The 15,946-nt window shown below is 43.9% G+C and overlaps 1 protein-coding gene across 3 annotated transcripts in view; it reads left to right on the top strand.

Moving 5' to 3' along the window:
- The window catches only part of LOC108269227 (receptor-type tyrosine-protein phosphatase beta), a 53,222-nt gene that overhangs the window by 23,430 nt on the left and 13,846 nt on the right, over positions 1 to 15,946 (top strand). For all 3 annotated transcript variants that reach the window (XM_053682095.1, XM_053682094.1, XM_053682096.1), the window contains 14 exons: positions 1,276 to 1,542; positions 3,508 to 3,768; positions 4,474 to 4,740; positions 6,707 to 6,967; positions 7,673 to 7,939; positions 8,055 to 8,324; positions 8,582 to 8,845; positions 9,312 to 9,578; positions 9,758 to 10,021; positions 10,149 to 10,412; positions 13,647 to 13,910; positions 14,312 to 14,575; positions 14,840 to 15,109; positions 15,580 to 15,843. In XM_053682095.1, the coding sequence (XP_053538070.1) occupies positions 1,276 to 1,542; positions 3,508 to 3,768; positions 4,474 to 4,740; positions 6,707 to 6,967; positions 7,673 to 7,939; positions 8,055 to 8,324; positions 8,582 to 8,845; positions 9,312 to 9,578; positions 9,758 to 10,021; positions 10,149 to 10,412; positions 13,647 to 13,910; positions 14,312 to 14,575; positions 14,840 to 15,109; positions 15,580 to 15,843 (3,714 nt within the window). The remainder of the gene's footprint in view (positions 1 to 1,275; positions 1,543 to 3,507; positions 3,769 to 4,473; positions 4,741 to 6,706; positions 6,968 to 7,672; positions 7,940 to 8,054; positions 8,325 to 8,581; positions 8,846 to 9,311; positions 9,579 to 9,757; positions 10,022 to 10,148; positions 10,413 to 13,646; positions 13,911 to 14,311; positions 14,576 to 14,839; positions 15,110 to 15,579; positions 15,844 to 15,946) is intronic.

Genomic DNA, 15,946 nt, shown 5'->3' with positions numbered 1-15,946 from the left:
AGCAGAACTTCAGACCCTCCTCTGCCTCTTGTGACCATCTTCTTATGGTCTTCTTTGTCACAGACTGGCTTAAGACAACAGATCTGTATGTGAGTGTCAGTAGAAACAGGTTGTGGTTAGACCTCCCCAGTGGGGGCAGAGCAGAGGAAGTGTATGCATTCTTCACACTTGCATACAGGAGATTCAGTGTTCTGTTCTCTCTGGTCACACAGTTGACAAACTGGTGAAACTTTGGTAATGTAGTGGAGAGTGACACGTGATTAAAATCCCCAGAAATGACAACCAAAGAGTTCGGATGCTGAGTTTGGAGTCTCTCAATAGCCGCAACAGTCACTCGCTGTTTATGCCTCAGCTGCTGCCGGGATATACACAATAACCACGATGGCGACCGTGAATTCCCTCGGCAGATAATACGGACATAAACCAACAGCCAGCAATTCAACGTTTAGGCAACAGTGACGCTCCGTCACAGTAACATGTCCCGGATTACAGCATCTGTTATTTACAAACAGTGCGACCCCTCCACCTTTCCTCTTACCACTCAGTTCATGGTCTCTGTCCACCCTCACTGTCTGAAATCTGGGGAAAGAAGCATTTGAGTCCAGAATATCCTCGTACAGTCATGTCTCAGCGAAACGAATCATACTGCACTCCTGATACATCCCGATCAGTGCGTTTAGTTTGTCCATTTTATTGCCAAGAGGCCAAACATTTCCCATGCTGATGGAGGGAATGAAGGGCTTGTGCCGTCTCCTCTTTGCATTGTTTTGGATCCAGCTCTGCATCCTCTGTGGTGTCTCACCAGTTCTTTAGGAATGTTTAACCTCATTCCGGAGCGCGGCGCAGCTCTTCGGGGCACCAGCAGCTGATTGCCTGTGTACCTGAAGCGACCTGCATTCTCCCCACGGTTCTCCATTCTGAGTGCACAGTGTATGATAAAGAAAAAAACTATTTGCTAAAACAGACTAAAACTTAGAAGTATAAGAGAAAAAAACAAGAGCTGGAAAAACGAAATGTGCCAGATGCATAAAGAGTAAAACCTAATATAGGTCAAATAAGTAAGACATAACATCTCTCGAGACAGGAACTGCTGTAATCGGCTGCCACTAGCATGGCGCCATCTTTGAAAAATAAAAAACTTAAAATGATTTATATTAATAAAAGTTCTTATCAGTGCATTATCTGTTTGTGAATGCTGTTCCATCGCTGTGTGTTGTTTAATAACTGTTGTGTGATGTATTCTTTAATAATATAAATATTTTTATGTTTCTGCAGTTCCTGCTCCAGTAACCGAGCTAAAACTGGAGAACGGTGGCAGTGAGGACTCATTAAACACCTCCTGGACTCCTGCAGAAGGAGAAGTGGATGAATACCTGATCTCCTTAACTTCCTCTTCCTCCTCCACTGAACAGGAAGCTGTGCTCTCCCCCAATACATCCCATTGGCTCTTCCGCAGACTGACACCTGGACGGGTCTATCAGGTGTCGGTGAGGACTAAGAGTGGCGAACTCAGCACTGAGGCTAAAGCTACAGGTAGAACAGGTGAGTGCAAGTCACACCCACTGCTGTCATCTGAGCCAATGAGGGAAGAGAACAGGAACTTACTACACTGTGCTTCAGTATTCTGATTGGTTGCTCTGTCTCTGTCTCTCATCAGTTACTATGTAGCTGGTGATTTTAGAATAATTTTAAAATTAAACTAAAACATTCTGATGCATTTTTACAAATGTACATAATTTTAGACAACTGGCTGAATTTTGTCAATACTGAAAAACCAGTAAAAAAAAGAAAAAACATTGTTGTCAATTCTTACTGTTTCCTACCATTACATTAACATTGGTGGCAGGAACTGCTGTCTGATTGGTTACAGAGGCATTAGGGGTGGGGGTGGGGGATCTGATTGGTGTGAGTGGCAGCAGGATCTTTTTGTCTGATTGGTTAGAGTGTTGCTTGGGGTGGGATCTGTGGTCTGACTATTCATCATACTCTCTGTAAAGTATACAGGTTTTGTAGATAAAAAAAATACATATTTTAAAATCTGTATGTAGATAGATAGATAGATCACTTTATTCATCCCAGAGGGAATTTCAGCTATTACAGCAGCACAGAGAGTTAGAGGTCTACTAAGAGTGATTTAACATTGTAAATGAAACAAAATAAGAGTGTGTATATATCATGTTGGTGATGTCTTCCCCAGCTGGTTCACATAACACTTCCCAGTCTGCAGTCTCAAAGCAGAACTTCAGACCCTCCTCTGCCTCTTGTGACCATCTTCTTATGGTCTTCTTTGTCACAGACTGGCTTAAGACAACAGATCTGTATGTGAGTGTCAGTAGAAACAGGTTGTGGTTAGACCTCCCCAGTGGGGGCAGAGCAGAGGAAGTGTATGCATTCTTCACACTTGCATACAGGAGATTCAGTGTTCTGTTCTCTCTGGTCACACAGTTGACAAACTGGTGAAACTTTGGTAATGTAGTGGAGAGTGACACGTGATTAAAATCCCCAGAAATGACAACCAAAGAGTTCGGATGCTGAGTTTGGAGTCTCTCAATAGCCGCAACAGTCACTCGCTGTTTATGCCTCAGCTGCTGCCGGGATATACACAATAACCACGATGGCGACCGTGAATTCCCTCGGCAGATAATACGGACATAAACCAACAGCCAGCAATTCAACGTTTAGGCAACAGTGACGCTCCGTCACAGTAACATGTCCCGGATTACAGCATCTGTTATTTACAAACAGTGCGACCCCTCCACCTTTCCTCTTACCACTCAGTTCATGGTCTCTGTCCACCCTCACTGTCTGAAATCTGGGGAAAGAAGCATTTGAGTCCAGAATATCCTCGTACAGTCATGTCTCAGCGAAACGAATCATACTGCACTCCTGATACATCCCGATCAGTGCGTTTAGTTTGTCCATTTTATTGCCAAGAGGCCAAACATTTCCCATGCTGATGGAGGGAATGAAGGGCTTGTGCCGTCTCCTCTTTGCATTGTTTTGGATCCAGCTCTGCATCCTCTGTGGTGTCTCACCAGTTCTTTAGGAATGTTTAACCTCATTCCGGAGCGCGGCGCAGCTCTTCGGGGCACCAGCAGCTGATTGCCTGTGTACCTGAAGCGACCTGCATTCTCCCCACGGTTCTCCATTCTGAGTGCACAGTGTATGATAAAGAAAAAAACTATTTGCTAAAACAGACTAAAACTTAGAAGTATAAGAGAAAAAAACAAGAGCTGGAAAAACGAAATGTGCCAGATGCATAAAGAGTAAAACCTAATATAGGTCAAATAAGTAAGACATAACATCTCTCGAGACAGGAACTGCTGTAATCGGCTGCCACTAGCATGGCGCCATCTTTGAAAATAAAAAACTTAAAATGATTTATATTAATAAAAGTTCTTATCAGTGCATTATCTGTTTGTGAATGCTGTTCCATCGCTGTGTGTTGTTTAATAACTGTTGTGTGATGTATTCTTTAATAATATAAATATTTTTATGTTTCTGCAGTTCCTGCTCCAGTAACCGAGCTAAAACTGGAGAACGGTGGCAGTGAGGACTCATTAAACACCTCCTGGACTCCTGCAGAAGGAGAAGTGGATGAATACCTGATCTCCTTAACTTCCTCCTCCACTGAACAGGAAGCTGTGCTCTCCCCCAACACATCCCATTGGCGCTTCCGCAGACTGACACCTGGACGGGTCTATCAGGTGTCGGTGAGGACTAAGAGTGGCGAACTCAGCACTGAGGCTAAAGCTACAGGTAGAACAGGTGAGTGCAAGCCACACCCACTGCTGTCATCTTAGCCAATGAGGGAAGAGAACAGGAACTTACTACACTGTGCTTCAGTATTCTGATTGGTTGCTCTGTCTCTGTCTCTCATCAGTTCCTGCGAGGCTGGTTTGGTTTATGTCAGTGCCTCTTCATGATTTAAGAATAATTTTATGATGAAACTAAAACATAGAATTTTGTCAATACTGAAAAAGCAGAAAAAAAAAAAAAACAGTCTTGTCAATTCTTACTGTTGTCGTTCTATTAAAGTGACACTGGTGGCAGGAACTGCTGTCTGATTGGTTACAGAGTAATTAAGGGCGGGAATTGTGGTTTGATTGGTTACACTGTGATTGGGGGTGGGAACTGTTGCCTAATTGGTTGCAGTGTATTATTGCTGCAGGAGTGTGGTACTGATTGTTTATGGAGACAATGGGAGTGGGATCTGTGGTCTGATTGGTTAGAGTGTTATTCGGGGCGGGATCTATGGTCTGAATATTCGCTCATACTGTCTGTAATATATTCAGGTTGTGTAGATAAAACATGCATATTTTTAAATCTGTATTTAATAAAAATGATTTATATTAATAAAAGTTCTTATCAGTGCATTATCTGTTTGTGAATGCTGTTCCATCGCTGTGTGTTGTTTAATAACTGTTGTGTGATGTATTCTTTAATAATATAAATATTTTTATGTTTCTGCAGTTCCTGCTCCAGTAACCGAGCTAAAACTGGAGAACGGTGGCAGTGAGGACTCATTAAACACCTCCTGGACTCCTGCAGAAGGAGAAGTGGATGAATACCTGATCTCCTTAACTTCCTCTTCCTCCTCCACTGAACAGGAAGCTGTGCTCTCCCCCAATACATCCCATTGGCTCTTCCGCAGACTGACACCTGGACGGGTCTATCAGGTGTCGGTGAGGACTAAGAGTGGCGAACTCAGCACTGAGGCTAAAGCTACAGGTAGAACAGGTGAGTGCAAGTCACACCCACTGCTGTCATCTGAGCCAATGAGGGAAGAGAACAGGAACTTACTACACTGTGCTTCAGTATTCTGATTGGTTGCTCTGTCTCTGTCTCTCATCAGTTACTATGTAGCTGGTGATTTTAGAATAATTTTAAAATTAAACTAAAACATTCTGATGCATTTTTACAAATGTACATAATTTTAGACAACTGGCTGAATTTTGTCAATACTGAAAAACCAGTAAAAAAAAGAAAAAACATTGTTGTCAATTCTTACTGTTTCCTACCATTACATTAACATTGGTGGCAGGAACTGCTGTCTGATTGGTTACAGAGGCATTAGGGGTGGGGGTGGGGGATCTGATTGGTGTGAGTGGCAGCAGGATCTTTTTGTCTGATTGGTTAGAGTGTTGCTTGGGGTGGGATCTGTGGTCTGACTATTCATCATACTCTCTGTAAAGTATACAGGTTTTGTAGATAAAAAAAATACATATTTTAAAATCTGTATGTAGATAGATAGATAGATCACTTTATTCATCCCAGAGGGAATTTCAGCTATTACAGCAGCACAGAGAGTTAGAGGTCTACTAAGAGTGATTTAACATTGTAAATGAAACAAAATAAGAGTGTGTATATATCATGTTGGTGATGTCTTCCCCAGCTGGTTCACATAACACTTCCCAGTCTGCAGTCTCAAAGCAGAACTTCAGACCCTCCTCTGCCTCTTGTGACCATCTTCTTATGGTCTTCTTTGTCACAGACTGGCTTAAGACAACAGATCTGTATGTGAGTGTCAGTAGAAACAGGTTGTGGTTAGACCTCCCCAGTGGGGGCAGAGCAGAGGAAGTGTATGCATTCTTCACACTTGCATACAGGAGATTCAGTGTTCTGTTCTCTCTGGTCACACAGTTGACAAACTGGTGAAACTTTGGTAATGTAGTGGAGAGTGACACGTGATTAAAATCCCCAGAAATGACAACCAAAGAGTTCGGATGCTGAGTTTGGAGTCTCTCAATAGCCGCAACAGTCACTCGCTGTTTATGCCTCAGCTGCTGCCAGGATATACACAATAACCACGATGGCGACCGTGAATTCCCTCGGCAGATAATACGGACATAAACCAACAGCCAGCAATTCAACGTTTAGGCAACAGTGACGCTCCGTCACAGTAACATGTCCCGGATTACAGCATCTGTTATTTACAAACAGTGCGACCCCTCCACCTTTCCTCTTACCACTCAGTTCATGGTCTCTGTCCACCCTCACTGTCTGAAATCTGGGGAAAGAAGCATTTGAGTCCAGAATATCCTCGTACAGTCATGTCTCAGCGAAACGAATCATACTGCACTCCTGATACATCCCGATCAGTGCGTTTAGTTTGTCCATTTTATTGCCAAGAGGCCAAACATTTCCCATGCTGATGGAGGGAATGAAGGGCTTGTGCCGTCTCCTCTTTGCATTGTTTTGGATCCAGCTCTGCATCCTCTGTGGTGTCTCACCAGTTCTTTAGGAATGTTTAACCTCATTCCGGAGCGCGGCGCAGCTCTTCGGGGCACCAGCAGCTGATTGCCTGTGTACCTGAAGCGACCTGCATTCTCCCCACGGTTCTCCATTCTGAGTGCACAGTGTATGATAAAGAAAAAAACTATTTGCTAAAACAGACTAAAACTTAGAAGTATAAGAGAAAAAAACAAGAGCTGGAAAAACGAAATGTGCCAGATGCATAAAGAGTAAAACCTAATATAGGTCAAATAAGTAAGACATAACATCTCTCGAGACAGGAACTGCTGTAATCGGCTGCCACTAGCATGGCGCCATCTTTGAAAAATAAAAAACTTAAAATGATTTATATTAATAAAAGTTCTTATCAGTGCATTATCTGTTTGTGAATGCTGTTCCATCGCTGTGTGTTGTTTAATAACTGTTGTGTGATGTATTCTTTAATAATATAAATATTTTTATGTTTCTGCAGTTCCTGCTCCAGTAACCGAGCTAAAACTGGAGAACGGTGGCAGTGAGGACTCATTAAACACCTCCTGGACTCCTGCAGAAGGAGAAGTGGATGAATACCTGATCTCCTTAACTTCCTCCTCCACTGAACAGGAAGCTGTGCTCTCCCCCAACACATCCCATTGGCGCTTCCGCAGACTGACACCTGGACGGGTCTATCAGGTGTCGGTGAGGACTAAGAGTGGCGAACTCAGCACTGAGGCTAAAGCTACAGGTAGAACAGGTGAGTGCAAGCCACACCCACTGCTGTCATCTTAGCCAATGAGGGAAGAGAACAGGAACTTACTACACTGTGCTTCAGTATTCTGATTGGTTGCTCTGTCTCTGTCTCTCATCAGTTCCTGCGAGGCTGGTTTGGTTTATGTCAGTGCCTCTTCATGATTTAAGAATAATTTTATGATGAAACTAAAACATAGAATTTTGTCAATACTGAAAAAGCAGAAAAAAAAAAAAAACAGTCTTGTCAATTCTTACTGTTGTCGTTCTATTAAAGTGACACTGGTGGCAGGAACTGCTGTCTGATTGGTTACAGAGTAATTAAGGGCGGGAATTGTGGTTTGATTGGTTACACTGTGATTGGGGGTGGGAACTGTTGCCTAATTGGTTGCAGTGTATTATTGCTGCAGGAGTGTGGTACTGATTGTTTATGGAGACAATGGGAGTGGGATCTGTGGTCTGATTGGTTAGAGTGTTATTCGGGGCGGGATCTATGGTCTGAATATTCGCTCATACTGTCTGTAATATATTCAGGTTGTGTAGATAAAACATGCATATTTTTAAATCTGTATTTAATAAAAATGATTTATATTAATAAAAGTTCTTATCAGTGCATTATCTGTTTGTGAATGCTGTTCCATCGCTGTGTGTTGTTTAATAACTGTTGTGTGATGTATTCTTTAATAATATAAATATTTTTATGTTTCTGCAGTTCCTGCTCCAGTAACCGAGCTAAAACTGGAGAACGGTGGCAGTGAGGACTCATTAAACACCTCCTGGACTCCTGCAGAAGGAGAAGTGGATGAATACCTGATCTCCTTAACTTCCTCTTCCTCCTCCACTGAACAGGAAGCTGTGCTCTCCCCCAATACATCCCATTGGCTCTTCCGCAGACTGACACCTGGACGGGTCTATCAGGTGTCGGTGAGGACTAAGAGTGGCGAACTCAGCACTGAGGCTAAATCTACAGGTAGAACAGGTGAGTGCAAGTCACACCCACTGCTGTCATCTTAGCCAATGAGGGAAGAGAACAGGAACTTACTACACTGTGCTTCAGTATTCTGATTGGTTGCTCTGTCTCTGTCTCTCATCAGTTCCTGCGAGGCCAATGTGGTGTAAGCTAATGCCTCTCGGTGACCCTGTCTCTCTTAGGCTGTCCTGGTCACCCACTCTAGGACAGTGGGAATATTACAAAGTGCAGCTGCTCAATGATTCATTTGTGATAATGAATCAAATGGTAGACAGAGAAGCAAAGGACTTTTTGTTCACCAGTAGAACCTTTCTCCCCGGGAGATTGTACAGTGCCAAGATCACTGTGTTTAGCGGTTCTTTAACCAACACACAGTCCTGCCAAGCAAGACTCGGTATGTATAAACACTTGATTATACCAAATATTCAGCCAAGACATGTTTGGTGGTTAATGGGTGCCTCATTCTTTTTGCTCTGAAATTACAAAGCTAATACCGCTAACATTTAAGCTTATAGAATAGATACCAGTTTAACATTGCAGACATTATTTGCACATCTAAATAATCACAGTCTACTCAAAAGGAACACGATTTGTATGTAAACCCCTCTCTTTTTCTGTCTCTCTATTTTTCTCTCCCTGTCTCTCTCTCAGCCCCTGGGCGTGTTCAGAAGCTTCTTGTCCATCATAATGATGAGTCGTCAGTGTATGTTCAGTGGCACCCTCCTCTGGGAGAGTGGGAGGAATATTCTGTCTATCTGACAGATGTAGGAGGAGAGGTGAAGAAAAGACGGACACTAAGCAGAGAGATAAATGAGTGCAGCTTTCATGACCTCACACCTGGAAAAGAGTATAATATCACCGTGGTAACACACAGTGGAGACCTGAACAGCTCTACCACCATCAACACCCACACCAGTGAGACACTCCATCCTCAAACATATATACTTAGAGCTAGGACCTGAGAACTGAAGCGAGGGGAATGAATCTAGGACCTTGGACTGAGACTAGAACCTTCTGAGACTAGAACTTGAGGACTGAGACTAGAACCTTCTGAGACTAGAACCTGGGTACTGAGACTAGAACCTGAGGACTGTGACTAGACCCTTCTGAGACTAGAACCTGAGGAATGAGACTAGACCCTTCTGAGACTAGAACCTGAGGACTGAGACTAGAACCTTCTGAGACTGGAACCTTCTGAGACTGGAACCTGAGGACTGAGCCTTGAACCTTCTGAGACTAGAACCTAGGAAATAAAACATTTTCACCTTTGATCCATAGCCATACAACAGCTGTAGCTACACATAATGCATTAGTTATTTGTGTGTGTGTGTGTGTGTGTGTGTGTGTGTGTGTGTGTGTGTGTGTGCGCGCATATTTTCAGTTCCAGCCAGTGTCACACAGCTGAATGTCAATAATGAGGGTACGACTGATTCTCTGCGTGTAAGCTGGACTAAAGCGGAAGGAGATGTTGACCTGTACCGCATGCTGCTTATTCAGAACATCATCGTGATCAGAAATGAGAGTGTGACATCACAGCAGTCATCATATAGCTTCCATATGCTGAAGAGCGGTACCCCCTACAGGGTGGTGGTGATCAGCATGAAGAACGGTGTGTCCTCCAAACAGAGAGTGTCTGAGGGGTGCACAGGTAACAACCTACAAAGAGAACAAAACACACCATACTGCTCTCAGCCAATCAAAACGCACCATACTGCTCTCAGCCAGTCAGAAGAATCAGGCCAATCTGAACTCACTGATTAGCTTATGAGTGTAAACATGCTAACAGTATAGTATCCCCACCCTAAACTTGTTGTATGTGATTGGCAGTGCCTGCAGCGGTGGGTGGAGTCTCAGTCAGTAATAACGGTCGGACAGATTTCCTTAGCGTGTGGTGGAGACCGGCGCAGGGGCAAGTGGACAAGTACACGGTCACACTCAGTCACCACGGCAACATCATACACACACACACTGTGCTGAAGTCCACCTCCGAGTGTGTGTTCAACTCACTGGTGTCCGGTCGCCTATACAACATCAGCGTCAACACACACAGTGGGGTGTACACCAACCGCACAGTGGTGCAGGAGAGAACACGTACGTACACACACACACACACACACACAAAACATGGACAAATAACAAACAACATGGACATGTACAAGATGAAACAATAAACACAATGAACATTTGTCTATTAATTTTGTTTGTGTGTGTGTGTCAGAGCCATCTCCTGTGCTGACGCCGTGTGTTACACACATGGCACGTGATGACTCTTTGAGGGTGTACTGGCGACATCCTGCTGGAGATTTCGACTTTTACCAGATAGTTGTTCAACACAACAGTGTGATCCAACACAACACCACAGTCACACAGTCCCAGGATGAGTGTGTGTTCACTAACCTCGTCCCAGGACGACTGTACATAGTCATAATCAGCACTTGGAGTGGCAAGTACGAGGCCACTGTGTCCACCCACGGGAGAACACGTGAGTAAACAAACACACACACACACACACACACACACACACACACACACACACACACACACACACACACACACACACACGTGGTATTTACATCTACCTGTGTTAAACAGCATAAAACATAGCACATTTTCTATCAGACCACCCACTTTTTAGGTGAGCAAAAGTATTCGAACAGAAGTCTTAAAGTAAATAAATAATGTTTTTTCCAGGTTTTTATTGAAAAGCACTTTCAGTTGTTGTTTGTTTCAGGGTGGGGGTGTGTGTGTGTGTGTGTGTGGGGGGGGGGGGTGTTCTCCCTTCAGTCTCCTTACTTGTGGATGAATGGTGGATTTAGTTTGAGCTGTGTGTGTAATGGATGTGGTGGATAGTGTGTGTGTGTGTGTGTGTGTGTGTGTGTGTGTGTGTGTGTGTGTAGTGTGGTGTGGATGTACACTGCTGTGAAAAAACTGATTTATTCTGTTTTTGTGCATCTCATACTGAATAATTTCAGAAATTAAAATAAAATCTACGATAAAACAAAGGCAACCTGAGTAAACACACACAGTACAGTTTTTAAATGATCGTGCTATTTATTGAAGTAAAAAAGTTATCCAATACCCACTGGGCCTGTGTGAAAATGTATTTGCCCCCGTAGATACCAATTCCCCAAATCTATGAAACTGCATTGATAACGGGGTTCAGCTGGATGAGAGTCAACCAGGTCTGATTACTGCAAACCCTGATCAATCACATCTACACTTACATAGAACTTTTTCAACAGCATGAAGTCGGTTAAAAGATCGTACACAATAACACACTACGCCAAAGCTGAAAGAGATTCCAGAAATGATGAGGAAGAAGGTGATTGAAATACATCAGTCTGGGAAGTGTTACAAAGATATTTCAAGGGCTCTGACACTCCAAAGAACCACAGCGAGAGCCGTTATCTCCAAATGGAAAAACTCTGCACAGTACTGAACCTTCCCAGAAGTGGCTGACCTTCCAAAATTCCTCCAAGAGCACAGCAACGACTCATCCAGGAAGTCCCAAAAGAGCCAAGGACAACATCAAAGGACCTACATGCCTCTCTAGCATCGATAAACGTAAACCATCTGGCATAAACCAAACACAGAATTCCATAATCATCATACCTATGCAAGCATGGTGGAAGCAGTGTGATGGTGTGGGGATGCTCTGCTGCTTCAGGGTCTGGACAACTTGCAGTAATTGAGGGAAACAGGAATTCTGTTCTCTACCAGAGAGTCCTAAATGAGAATGTCCGGTCTTCAGTCTGTAAGCTGAAACTCGAGCGTGACTGGATTCTGCAGCAAGACAACGATCCAAAGGAGTAAAATGCTAGTCCTAGAAGTAAGTGAAAGTGTGATCTCCAGTTATCGGAAGAGTTTGTTTGCAGTTATTGCTGCTAAAGTGGCACAACCAGATTTTAAGTTTAAGGGGCAGTTACTTTTTCACATGGGTGATAGATGTTAGATAAATTTTTTGGATTCAATAAAATAAAAAATAAAAAACTAAAAAAAAAACTAAACTGTATTGCCGGTTTACTCAGTGTCATGCTACAAAGTTGAAGACGGATGCAGGTGCAGAATTTTAAACTTTTTATTTAAATAAACCAACAAATCACAAAAGATACTATGACTAATGCAAAACACTGTGGCAAGGACTAAACATGAGCTAACAGAAACAAAACATGGTAACATAGACAACGGTAATGTAAGACAACATGAGACCAGGAAACAGTGCAAACAGTGGCTATTTATAAAAGAGTGCTCATTATCCAGAAAGTGATTCAGGTGCAGGTGGTCATGTGACTGTTGAGTACGGTGCAGTGGCTGCTGGGAACTGAAGTCCAGAGTTCATTTCCTGATACATGACAGCCAGCAGGAGGAATAACGCTCAAAGCGGAGCTTGAGGGGGAAGCGACATTCCCCATGATGCTAGAAGGGAGAGTGTTGCTATCCGCGTGGGTTTGGGGGGGGGGGGGCGAAGTTCTTTGCGAGGTCAGAGGGGAGAGCGAGGTTCTCCGTGACACCAGAAGGAAGCTCCATGATTTCTGCGAGGCCAGAGAGGGGAGCGAGGTTCTCCGCGAGGCCAAAGGGAGGAACGATGCTCTCTGCGAAGCATGAGGGGGAAACGATGCCCTCCGTGGAGCAGGAAGGGGGAGTGACATACGGCGCGAAGCAAAGAAGAGGAGTGACGTCTTCAGTGGAACATGGAGGAAGAGCGATATCCTTAGCCGAGCAGGAAGGCAGAGCGACGTCCTCAGCTGGGCAGACAAGTGGACTGGCTTCCTCAGCGGATCGGTAATGCCGAGCGATGCCCAAGGCAGAGCAGAAAAGCATGGCGAGGTCCTCAGAGGAGCAGGAAAGCACAGTGGCATTCATAGTGGAGCAGGCGAACAGAGCAGGGCACTTGGGCATGTCGGGATGCGGAGCAACATCCTCTGCGAAACAGGAGAACAAAGCGGAGCAATTGGGCATGTCAGGACACAGGGCAATGTCTTCAGCAAAACAGGGCAACTGAGCGGCGTCCTCAGACGAGCAGGGAGGCTGACTGATGTTCTCCGTTGACTCGGTTTGCTAGACGAGATCCACAATAGGGGCGGGAGGGTGGTAGATGGTTCCAGCCCGGTTAAAAGGCTCCCACTTGTACAGGGACTCCTGGACCCTGAAAAATTCCGCTGCATCCATGTGTCGGTCTCACGTTCTGTCACGCTACGAAGTTGAGAGGGATGCAAGTGCGGATCTTTATACATTTAATAACAAACAAACAAAATACAAAAGACTCTACAACTAGGATACAAAACACTGTGGCAAAGACAAAACATGGCAGCAGAGACATAGGTCTAGTTAGACAACGTGAGACCAGGAAACAGTGCAAACAGTGGCTATATATAAAAGAGTGCTCGTTAAGCAGAAAGTGATTCAGGTGCCGGTGGTCATGTGACTGTTGAGTATGGTGCAGTGGCTGCTGGGAACTTAAGTCCAGAGTTCCTTCCCTGTTACATGACAGTCAGGTTGCCTTTGTTTTATGTTGTATTTCATTTGAAGGTCTAAAATTATTTGTATGAGAACTTCAAAAGTTCAGAAGTTAAGCTCCAGACATGACCTACAACAAGGTGGGAATCCGCTGAGAAACACACACACACACACACACACACACACACACACACACACACACACACACACACACAAGAAAGAAAAAATGAATGTTTCTCTCTCTCTTTCTCTCGCTCAGTCCCCGCTGGTGTGCGTAACCTGACGTTGTTGTCTCAGGGGACACAGGAGTTGGGCGTGGCGTGGGCGTCGGCTGTAGGAGATGTGGATCATTATGAGGTTCAGATTGTGTTTAATGATATGAAGGTGTTTCACCCGGTCACTCTGAGCAGCAGTACGACTCAGCACGTCCTCTCACTGCTCACGCCCGGACGGCTCTATAAGATCATCGTGTCCACCTTCAGTGGCCCCAATCTCAGTACACGCTTCATTGAAGGGAGGACAGGTACCTCATCACCAATGTCAGTCTGTCTCTCTATCCTTCTGTCTGTCGGTTTCTCTGTCTCACTCTCTGTCATTCTGTCTATCTGTTTGTCAGAGTGTCTGTCCCTTTCTCAACTGTTTGTCTCTTTATCTTGTCTGTCTCTGTCACTCTGTCTGTCACTCCATCTATCTCTCCATCATGCTATCTATCCATCTATCTATCTATCTCTCCATCATGCTATCTATCTATCTATCTATCTATCTATCTATCTGTCTATCTCTTCATCATACTATCTCTCTATCTATCTATCTCTCCATCATACTATCTCTCTATCTACCTATGTTTATCTCTTTCATCTCATTGTATTCCTGCTCTAATAAACTGATCTAATTGTCTGATGTGTGTGTGTTTCCTTTCCTCAGTACCGAGTAAAGTGAAGAACATCCACGTCAGTAATGTAGAGGAGACATCAAGTCTGCGTGTGAGCTGGACTCCGGCTCAGGGTGATGTGGACAGTTACTGTGTGTTTCTGATTGGTCCAGGCGGAGTCATAGAGACACGCCCCACCCCCAAACATGTTAATGAGATAACTTTCAGCTCATTACAGCCTGGAGAAAAATACAGCATCCGAGTGCAGACTATCAGTGGGAATTTACATAACAACAACACTGTTACAGCACGTACAGGTACACACACACACACACACACACACACACAGTACACTGAACACACCTCATTTCAAACACAGTACACTTTTAATGATAAATATTAGTTTAATGAACAGATATCAGATTATTATTTACTTCTCTCTTTCTCACTTTCTCTCTCTTTCTCTCTCTCTCTTTCTCTCTCTCTGTCTCTCTGTCTCTCTTTGTCTTTGTCTCTCTTTCTCTCTGTCTCTCTCTCTCTTTCTCTCTCTCTTTCTCTCACTCTGTCTCTCTTTGTCTCAGTGCCTTCCCCGGGGACATCAGTGCATGTGGACAGTAGTGTGAGTCTGAGCAGTGTGCGTGTGAGGTGGTCCGTGGGGAAAGGTGTGTGTGATGGGTTTAGTGTGTTGCTGCAGGATGAGAGAGGGTCGGTATTGAGGAATGTCACACTGCCACCTGTCTCACTGCAGCACGAGTTCACACAGCTCACTCCAGGCAGGAAGTACTGCATCCTCATACACACCCTGAGCGGCGGGATACAGAGCAGAGCGGCCATCACACACACACGCACACGTGAGTCATTATTATTATTGTTATTATTATTATTATTATTATTATTAGTAGTAGTAGTAGTAGTAGTAGTTTATTATTATTATTATTATTATTATTATTATTATTATTAGTAGTAGTAGTAGTAGTAGTAGTAGTAGTTTATTATTATTATTATTATTATTAGTAGTAGTAGTAGTAGTAGTAGTAGTAGTAGTTTATTATTATTATTATTATTATTATTATTATTAGTAGTAGTAGTAGTAGTAGTAGTAGTTTAAAGTTACACTTACCACACCACATTTCCAATAAATTGAATCCAGATGCAGTCACTCAAGTTGCTTGGTGCCTGAAGTCTTATTTAGTTTTACGCCAGATCTATGAGGCTTATGCAGCTAACAGAAGTTTATTTTCTGAAATAAAATAAATGCATGGGATTTAAATGTCTTGAGCAGTATGAGATTAACGCTGTTGGTGTTGACTGTGTCCCCCAGTCCCGGCACCAGTCACCGATCTGTCCGTCCTGAGCCGATCATCATCATCCCTGTCTCTTGGTTGGTCTCGTCCTGTGGGGGATTTTGACAGCTTTGTGGTTTACTTGTACAGAGGTGACAGCTCTCTGCAGGAGCAGTGCAGTGGAGGAGCGAACATGATGAGCTGCTCCTTCTCTCACCTGATACCTGGAACTGAATACAGAGCCACAGTTCTGACAAAGAGTGCAGAACTCAGCAGCAAAAACTACATCCATGCCCGCACAGGTCTCACACACACACACGCACACTCACTCACACCTGCATCACACACACACCTGCATCACGCTCACACCTGCATCACGCTCACACCTGCATCACACACCTGCAT

Source organism: Ictalurus punctatus, chromosome 8 (assembly GCF_001660625.3).
Source record: "Ictalurus punctatus breed USDA103 chromosome 8, Coco_2.0, whole genome shotgun sequence".
Lineage (NCBI taxonomy): Eukaryota > Metazoa > Chordata > Actinopteri > Siluriformes > Ictaluridae > Ictalurus > Ictalurus punctatus.
Note: the sequence above shows the minus strand (reverse complement) of the source record. Positions and strands in the feature narration are given on the sequence as shown.